This window comes from Scylla paramamosain, chromosome 11 (genome assembly GCF_035594125.1).
Source record: "Scylla paramamosain isolate STU-SP2022 chromosome 11, ASM3559412v1, whole genome shotgun sequence".
In the NCBI taxonomy this organism is placed as follows: Eukaryota; Metazoa; Arthropoda; class Malacostraca; order Decapoda; family Portunidae; genus Scylla; species Scylla paramamosain.
The window spans coordinates 17,531,023-17,541,022 of NC_087161.1; the positions used below are offsets into that span (position 1 = coordinate 17,531,023).

The 10,000-nt window shown below is 43.7% G+C and overlaps 1 protein-coding gene across 1 annotated transcript in view; it reads left to right on the top strand.

Moving 5' to 3' along the window:
- The window catches only part of LOC135105004 (DNA-directed RNA polymerases I, II, and III subunit RPABC3-like), a 56,716-nt gene that overhangs the window by 18,554 nt on the left and 28,162 nt on the right, over positions 1-10,000 (top strand). The window contains exon 2 of the mRNA XM_064012887.1: positions 8,535-8,618. Within this exon, the coding sequence (XP_063868957.1) occupies positions 8,535-8,618 (84 nt within the window). The remainder of the gene's footprint in view (positions 1-8,534; positions 8,619-10,000) is intronic.

Genomic DNA, 10,000 nt, shown 5'->3' on the forward strand with positions numbered 1-10,000 from the left:
GAGAGAGAGAGAGAGAGAGAGAGAGAGAGAGAGAGAGAGAGAGAGAGAGAGAGAGAGAGAGATAGCGCAATATAGTGGCTGTCGTCATTTTACTGTGGTGATGTAGTAATAGTGGTGATGAAGAGGAATTTTTGTTGCTATGGTGGTGGTTACATTGTTGTTGTTGTTGTTGTTGGTTGTGGTGGTGTTGGTGATGGTGGTGCTGGAGGTATTCTTGTTGTGAAATGGTCGTGGTGGTGGTGGTGGTGGTGGTGGTGGTGGTGGAGATAAAGACAACGAATTAATGTTATTTTGATGGTTGTGTTGGTGGTGGTGGTGGTGATGTTGGTGGTGGTGAGGTTTGATCTGAAGTCACGTGCTTCACCTTGCATGACGTCATTCACCTTCCTGATGTCTTCTCCTTCACGGAAATAGATCCTCCTCCTCCTCCTCCTCCTCCTCCTCCTCCTCCTCCTCCTCCTCCTCCACGCATCTTTTCTTACATTTCTTCCTTCCATCTCAGTTTCCTTCCACGTTTCGTCCGGTTTTCATCTGCCTTTTCTTTTATCTTTATTCGTAATCTTCCTCCTCCTCTTCTCTTCCTCTTCGTAAATTTTCGTTTCTCTTAATTTTTTCTTTCATTTTATCATGTTCATCCTGATTGTTCCCTCACGTCACCTTTGCATGTATTTCTCATAAAATCCTTTTCTCTTTATTGTCTTAAATTTTCTCTCTTGTTTCTCTTTATTTTTGACATACTAACTCTCTCTCTCTCTCTCTCTCTCTCTCTCTCTCTCTCTCTCTCTCTCTCTCTCTCTCTCTCTCTCTCTCTCTCTCTCTCTCTCTCTCTCTCTCTCTCTCTCTCTCTCTCTCTCCCCCATTCTCTTTACCTCCTCCTCCTCCTCCTCCTCCTCCTCCTCCTCCTCCTCCTCCTCCTCCTCCTCCTCCTCCTCCTCCTCCTCCTCCATCTCCCACTTACCTCCTTGTTTTCCATGCCCCCACTTTTTTCTCCTCCCTCCCACTCCTTTTCCCTCTCCCCCTTTCCCCTTCCCATTCCATCTCCTTCCCCTCACTTCCTCCCTGCCAACTACGCACATTTCCCCTCCCTGTAATACCCAAGGGGAAGGGGAAGGGAGGGGAGGGGAAGAGGGGAAACAGGTGGTCTATAATTGTGGTAGTCTGTCAGGTGTTGGCTAGTTAACCTTTTATATTTAGTAATGGTGGTGGTGGTGGTGGTGGTGGTGGTATGCTAACCTTTGTACTTCTTAATAGTGGTGGTGGTGGTAATTGGTGTGTGTGTGTGTGTGTGTGTGTGTGTGTGTGTGTGTGTGTGTGTGTGTGTGTGTGTGTTCTCATTCACTGTTATTAATTTTTTTTTATTTTGTTTTTTATAGTGTTCTCTTGGTCCCCATTTCTCCTCCTCCTCCTCCTCCTCCTCCTCCTCCTCCTCCTCCTCCTCCTCCTCCTCCTCCTCCTCCTCTCATCTTCGTGCAAAGCTTGTGGTAGAAAGCTTATTCCCTGAAGGAAAGCCTTAGGGGGAGGACTAAAAAACATGAATGAACGAGAGAGAGAGAGAGAGAGAGAGAGAGAGAGAGAGAGAGAGAGAGAGAGAGAGAGAGGGGGGGGGGGAGGATGATAATTCAAATCCAAATAACAGGATGTGTGATTTGAAAAAAAAAGAAAAGTAGTATAAAGTTTGAGAGAGCGAGAGAGAGAGAGAGAGAGAGAGAGAGAGAGAGAGAGAGAGAGAGAGAGAGAGAGAGAGAGAGAGAGAGAGAGAGAGTGGTGGAGGGGTAGTTCCTGTTATTTCTGTATGCATAAATGTTCCTTCCTTTACTAATAACAACAATAACTTCAACAACAACAACAACAACAACAACAATTACTACTACTACTACTACTACTACTACTACTACTACTACTACTACTACTACTACTACTACTACTACTACTACTACTACTACTACTTTACATCACGATCAATCACTCTTACCTTCTCTCTCTCTCTCTCTCTCTCTCTCTCTCTCTCTCTCTCTCTCTCTCTCTCTCTCTCTCTCTCTCTCTCTCTCTCTCTCTCTCTCTCTCTCCCATTTAATTTTGTAACTTAGATTTTAAGTGATGCCTATAATTGCTTTCTTAATTACAAAATGATACGGTGTGTGTGTGTGTGTGTGTGTGTGTGTGTGTGTGTGTGTGTGTGTGTATACATACATAAAGCGAGTACGTAAAACCCGAATAGCGAGCGCTTGTGGATTAATATTTCTTACACCGTGCAAGAGTTCACTGACCTATTCTCTCTCTCTCTCTCTCTCTCTCTCTCTCTCTCTCTCTCTCTCTCTCTCTCTCTCTCTCTCTCTCTCTCTCTCTCTCTCTCTCTCTCTCTCTCTCTCTCTCTCTCTCTCTCTCTCTCTCTCCTGTAATTAAATTATGTCCACTCTGTAATCAGATGATGAAACGTTTAATACTGACTGACTGAACTCTTTGATGTATAGAATGGTTGACTGACTGACTGACTAACTGACTGACCAGATTGATTGGTTGGCTTAGTGGCTGACTGACTGACTGACTGACTGACTGACTGACTAGATTGATTAGCTGGCTCTGTGGCTGGCTGGCTGGCTGACTGACTGACTGACTGACTGACTGACTGACTGACTGACTGACTGACTGATTGACTGACTAGATTGATTGGCTGGCTTTGTGGCTGACTGACTGACTGGATGATTGATTAATTGATCGAGTGACCGACCGGCTGGCTGGCTGGCTTAGTGGCAGATTGACAGACTGGATGATTGATTAATTGACTGAGTGAACAACTAACTGACTGGCTGGGTTCCTGGTTGGCTTAGTGGCTGACTCAGTGACTGATTGCTTGACTGACTTGATGATTGATTAGTTGATTGACTGACTGACTGACTGACTGACTGACTGATGTTTTTGTTCAGTTGCTCACTCACTCACATACTTGTTCACTTACCCATCCACTCACTCAGATCTCTCCACTCAGCTCTCCCACACGTTCATTGGTTACCTCGCCAACTAATTAACTTTCTAAATGTTTTGTTTGGGCGATTGGTTGATTGACTGTGACTGACTCATAGATGGATAAGTGATTGACTGATCGACTCACTCACTGAATGATGGACTGACAAAACTGGGTGACAAAATATGACACTGGTCTCCTTGCTTGACTGACTGACTGACTGACTGACTGACTGACTGACTGACTGACGCGATATAAAATGCATGACCGGTGGCCTAAATTTTTGACCTACCGATTGAGAGATGTTGAGGGGGAGGGGAAGAGAGAGAGAGAGAGAGAGAGAGAGAGAGAGAGAGAGAGAGAGAGAGAGAGAGAGAGAGAGAGAGAGAGAGAGAGGGGGGGAGGAGAAAGGGAGAGGAGGGGGAGAGAAGGAGCTTAAGCAAACCAGGTCACACAATTCTCTCCCTCTCTCTCTCTCTCTCTCTCTCTCTCTCTCTCTCTCTCTCTCTCTCTCTCTCTCTCTCTCTCTCTCTCTCTCGATATCTCCAATGTGAAAGAAGAGAGAGAGAGAGAGAGAGAGAGAGAGAGAGAGAGAGAGAGAGAGAGAGAGAGAGAGAGAGAGAGAGAGAGAGAGAGAGAGGGGGAGGTCGGGGGGAAAGAAGGACGTTGGGGAAGAATAGGCCAGTGACCTCTTACCTCTCCCCTTAACGTATAGAGGCGGGGGAGAGGGAGAGGGGAAGTGAGAGGGGAGAGGGGAAGAACCGGGCACCTGGTTCTTCTTTGTCTTCCAGTTTTTATGTGGATTTCCATGGCGAGAACGTAAACAAACGAGAGAGAGAGAGAGAGAGAGAGAGAGAGAGAGAGAGAGAGAGAGAGAGAGAGAGAGAGAGAGAGAGAGAGAGAGAGAGAGAGAGAGAGAGAGAGAGAGATTGAATAGAAAGAGAAAAATGTTCAGTAAATGCGGAAGTGAGGTGCAGAGAAGCAGAAGAGAAGGAGGAGGTGGATTTGCTGTAAACACGTGACCTGGCGCCCCACGTGACGAAAACCCGATCCCTACTAAGTGGCCTTCCCTGTAGCGGCGATGTTTAGTGAGTGGCTCCGTGAGAAACAACCAGCACATAGTATTACCTGTTAATTGCCAGTTTTTCCCCCTCCGAGTTACTTCATCGTTTTCAGCCTTGCAGGGAGGGAAGGGGCGGCACTGCAGGGGTTGCTGGTCGTTACCCGTGGCCTGAATAGCTTGAATACCTCCCCTGCATTGCTTTGTGTGTATTTATACCTGTTGCTAATATGACACGTGTGTATTATTTAATGGAGCCTAGGGTGGTGGTGGTGGTGGTGGTGGTGGTGGTGGTGGTGGTGGTGGTAGTGGTAGGTGGTTGAACTCTACGGGACGACGCAATAATGTTTCACACACACCATTATCATGTGACTTTTTCTTTTTCTTCCTTTTTCCTGCCTCTTTTCAAAAGTCAGTCAGTTAATTAGTTAGTCATTCAATTAATCAGCCAATCAATCCTCCACCCACCTGTGCTGTTTAGTGTGTTAATCCATTCTGTAGTCCATCATATTCTTATTGTTAAAGGGTTTTTATCAAGTCTTCGGCTTTTTTTTTTTTTTTTTATCTAGAATTATTCACCCTGTATAATCTTATGTCTATTTATTCTATTATGATTAACAGAAGAGGATTTTTAGAAGTTTGAAGATGGTGTGTTGTACTGATTGTATAATTTAATGATGCACGCTCCCTCTCATGGAGCTTCAGACTCATTATCCGCCTCTCTGGGGCGTCCGTGTATAGTATTAGTTTGTCCATTCACCCATGAAAAGATACCAAATTATCCCGTTACTGGGGCTGCTTTGATCAATCAGTCTGTTAACCACGTCGTCATAGGCAGAGATACAGCGTTGTCAAGAACACAGTTATCTCCCCTTCGCCCTCACTCCCCAACCCCCAGATCCTTCACACCTGTCACGGGAACACACTTACCTTGGGAGGGCCAGACTGGGTGATGCTGGCCAGGCTGAAACTTGTCCCTCCCAGTATTGGAACACAGGTCACTGAAGTGTTGAAAGTTGAAATAATAATAAATCCAATAATTGTACGATAGTCCTCGATAACAAAACTGGACTAGACGAGAGAGAGAGAGAGAGAGAGAGAGAGAGAGAGAGAGAGAGAGAGAGAGAGAGAGAGAGAGAGAGAGAGAGAGAGAGAGAGAGATAATAGCCTCCAACTTAAGCCTACCATTGTGACCTTAAGATGACCTCAAGATAGGCCACGCTTTTAGTATTGATTGCATCGCTCGGAATACCTGCATTGCACAGGTCACTGCCAGATCGGCGGGAACGGTTCATTGCGGGACTTGCTGCATGACTCCAGCTGGCGGCCTTATTTGGCACACCTGCACCAACACCCAGAAAGCCGGGCTGAGGGATGAGGAGAAAAATAGTCCACAGATTATAACCCGGACGAGAATGAGAGAACATGGTGCGGAGAATACAACCTGAATGAGCGATAGAAAGAGAATGGTCCACAGAAGACAGCATGAACAAGATAGAAGGAAAATTATGTTCACACTATAACCTGGACGAAAGATAGAAAATGACCCATAAATTATAGAAAGAAACTGTGACATATAATAAAACTCGAACAAAAGATAGAAAGAAAACGAAGCACAAACAACATGAAGATGAATATTGAATATGTAGGAAGGTGCAGTTGACTGGATAGCGGGATAGCGAAGGATATTAGCTTATGAACCATCCGTACCCTCAACTATGTACTCGTAAGCATTTAAAGCAACCTGATATGAGAACCCCGTGTCTGCTGCAGCTTCTGAAACATTATTTATCTAGTACTAATTTAATAAAATATAAATTTAAGACACTGCTGATGACAAAAAGGGGCGAATTATTCAGCATTTCAAACCATATAGTGTTTTTAGTCTTATTTTCGCTAGGTAGAATTCAGCTGGAGTTACGTAAATGAACATAAATTTAAACAACACCAGTGACAACAACAGAAGTGAATGATGGAAAGTTTCAGACAATATAGCATTTGCACATAGTCTTTTGTTATGTAGAATGCCACTGAAGTTCCATATAAAGACATAAATTTTAGACGCCAATGACAACAACATGAGTGAGTGAGTATTTCAAACCATATAGTGCGTGTAGTTTTAATATGCTAGGTAGAACTCGACTAAAGTTAAATGAAGTTAAACTCAGATGAAGTAATAAGCGCCATATTGTCATTATGATGCAAGGGATTAACGCAGGGTGTGTTCTAGACGTAGGCGTGATGTGTGTGAGTCATCTGTCTTGCTGCTGCTGTTGTGAGTGCCGCTGCTGGTGTACAGTATCACCAGTGGAATGTGTGCTTGTATTGGACACGCTCCTGTTACAAAGCAAAGGATTTGTACCCGCATTCATCAATTCTTCACCCAGATTGGCAGAGTAGTGTGATGAATAATTCTTGCTGTATTGTCACAAACTGTTAGGCATTCGACACCTGACTGCAGATTGGACGAAGAGAGAGGAAAAGTGAATCATTGAGGCTTCCATTAACCTGAGAGAGAGAGAGAGAGAGAGAGAGAGAGAGAGAGAGAGAGAGAGAGAGAGAGAGAGAGAGAGATTGACCTGCTTCAGTTCTTCGGTTTCCTTCAAATCAGTATTTTTTTTTTTTTTTTATCCGAGAGGAATTAAGTAGCCTGAATTGGTCGTGCTAAATCTCTCTCTCTCTCTCTCTCTCTCTCTCTCTCTCTCTCTCTCTCTCTCTCTCTCTCTCTCTCTCTCTCTTTGCGGCACGTTTAGCAGAATACTTAGGCCAGTTTGATGGTTCGCTCCCTGGCATCATTCGCCTTAATGAACTCTCACAGCAAAGAACTCAATTTGACGCACCACTCAGCAAGCATAATTCCCTGCATTGGGCCACTTACCGAACATTGTTTACATATTGCCTGCTCTCTCTCTCTCTCTCTCTCTCTCTCTCTCTCTCTCTCTCTCTCTCTCTCTCTCTCTCTCTCTCTCTCTCTCTCTCTCTCTCTCTCTCTCTCTCTCTCTCTCTCTCTCTCTCTCTCTCTCTCTCGTTAAAATAACTTTGCCTCCCATTTTAAGTGCGACATTTTCTTTCTCTTTCAGTATGATGGATCGTTTTCTGTCAAAGCGAAAGGTTAACTAAACATAAACGGAAGAACGTCTCTCTCTCTCTCTCTCTCTCTCTCTCTCTCTCTCTCTCTCTCTCTCTCTCTCTCTCTCTCTCTCTCTCTCTCTCTCTCTCTCTCTCTCTCTCTCTCATCAAAGGATAAATTGTTACTTTATACCTTTGCACGCATTAACTAATTGAAACTCGAAAAAAAATATTAAGCAGTAAAATGTTTTTTTTTGGACGAGAGAGAGAGAGAGAGAGAGAGAGAGAGAGAGAGAGAGAGAGAGAGAGAGAGAGAGAGAGAGACCAATACTTATTTTCCATTTACGTATATGAAAAGGTGTGTGTGTGTGTGTGTGTGTGTGTGTGTGTGTGTGTGTGTGTGTCAGGAATAGATATTTGCCTTTGACATTTCGAATCCCACTCGCTCGCTGTTTCGGTTCGGCTTTGAATTTGGGCTTCACGTTTATTCCTGACCCGAACCATTTTCCTTCTATATTTTTCTAGTATTTTTGTTTACAGATGATCTCTCTCCTGTCCCTCTCCCTCTCGTCCTGTTCCTCGTTTCCTCTTTTCCTTTTTACTATCCGTCCTTTCATACTTGTCATTCACCCTGCTCTCTCTCTCTCTCTCTCTCTCTCTCTCTCTCTCTCTCTCTCTCTCTCTCTCTCTCTCTCTCTCTCTCTCTCTCTCTCTCTCTCTCTCTCTCTCTCTCCTTTCAAGTAACTCAATTTAAGAAAACCAAGAGGACGATAATTTCATCTCCCCTCTTTATTCCTAACTCACTTTTATTCCCTTAAGATCATCCTTTGATATTATGATCACGAAATTATTAGATGAAATGAGCAGAATAACTTGTTGACAACATACATAATAGAGAAAGAAAATATTACCTACATAGCAGTTTGGCGTGGTTTACCTTAAAGCATTTCAGTTTTCTTCGTTTCACCGCCACCCTACTCTGCTCGGCTCGGCTGCGGAAAGCGATAAGAACTTAGAGGATTTACGCTTTATCTTCTGATGTCTGCTTAGTCTGCCTGCTTGTCGCTTCATGACGGTTCTGTCTCGCATCAGTACCTCAGCTGCGTATGGCTTATAACTCGATAAATATCATCAATAGTCAGTTTGTCGCAGTTTGCCATGAGTTTCCTTCGTTTGATCTTATTTCAGCAGCGTCTCGGCGGCGGCCTCGTTTTCTCTGTTTCAGGAAGCGGCGATAGATAACTCTTGTAAACATCATCATCGTTGAAGGGTGACGTTCAAATTAGTTTACCTTACTTTCACACCATTTCCCTGTCCTCTACTTCCTGGTACATTACTGGAAACCTGCCATAAGGAAGTTACAACCCTTTGTTCTTATTTCTGATTGTTAGTTTACTCGGTAATTAATGATTTGCCACTTACATTTGTCTCTTTTCCTTACAGTGTCGCGTCTCCACTGCGAGAGCGAGTCCTTCAAGATGGACCTTATTCTTGACATCAACTCCATGATCTACCCCATGGACTTCGGTGAGTACTGGGGGCCAGAGGGAGGAGCTGAGTGAGTGGTAGATATGGACTGATTACTGGCAGGTGAAAGAGAGAGAGAGAGAGAGAGAGAGAGAGAGAGAGAGAGAGAGAGAGAGAGAGAGAGAGAGAGAGAGAGAGAGAATTTAGTTGACGTTCTCGTGAGATGATGGACTGATTGCTATAGTGAGTGAATAGAGAATAGATGTGTGTTAATGCTGTGGTGAATACACACACACACACACACACACACACACACACACACACACACACACACACACACACACACACACACACACACACACACACACACACCATGAGAGAGAGAGAGAGAGAGAGAGAGAGAGAGAGAGAGAGAGAGAGAGAGAGAGAGAGAGAGAGAATAACGGTGATAAAAAAAATAAAGGAGGCGTACCAGATTAAAAAGAAAAAAAAATCATCATCATCATCATCATCATCATAACCATGAGTTTTAATTCCATTGGCTTTCATGTAATACTCGATTAATTACACCAGCAGGCAGGCACTGACCTTTGGAAAGTGGGTCGCAGGCTGGCGGTGGTGGTGGTGGTGGTGCGGGGAGGTGGGGGGGACGTGAGCCGAACGCGGTCCATTAAGGAAGGATGTAGTGTTTGCTCGTAATGTAACTGTCATCACTAGGAATTGTTTTAGAAGACTATGCATCTCTTGAACTTTTGAAAAGGAGAACAATTAACCCAGATTAGTTCGTGTGAAATATAGTTGCAGAGAGAGAGAGAGAGAGAGAGAGAGAGCGTAAAAAAAAAACATCGATGGAAGTAATAGGAAGTTTTATGAGTAATGGGAAGGGAAGGTGGAGTTATGAAAGGGAACAGGAGCCTAGGAGGGAGGGAGCGATGGGAAGGGGAGAAAAGGGTCAGCTCTTGAAGGATTGCCAAGAGAAAGAGAGAAGAGGAAGCGAATTTTTTTTTTTTTTAAGACTGCACAATTAATCAGTCATGGCTGAAAGATTGTGGGTGATTATGAAAAGAAGAAGTGTCTTGCATTGAAAGGCTATGGTCTCCCTTTATTAACATTCCAAACACTGTAATAAAGGTTGCCATGGGTACAGAAGAAAAATGGGAAAGTGGAGGCTTATTTTTTTATTTCTGAGGCCACAGAATGATTGAAAAGAGACTAGCATGTAACTAAATCTCTAAAATGTCGAAGGTTTATATAGTAAAATGTTTGTCCATCAGTAAAAGAGTTAATAGAACACTGGAATTAACTGAACTAATGACGACCTTGACAGTTATAACAAGTACATGACTATTTCACATTTCGGACTCCTTAGAGGAAAAAACAGACACAAACTTAATAAAACACTAGCCAGACCTATATTCAATTAAATAAAAGTAACCTTAGAC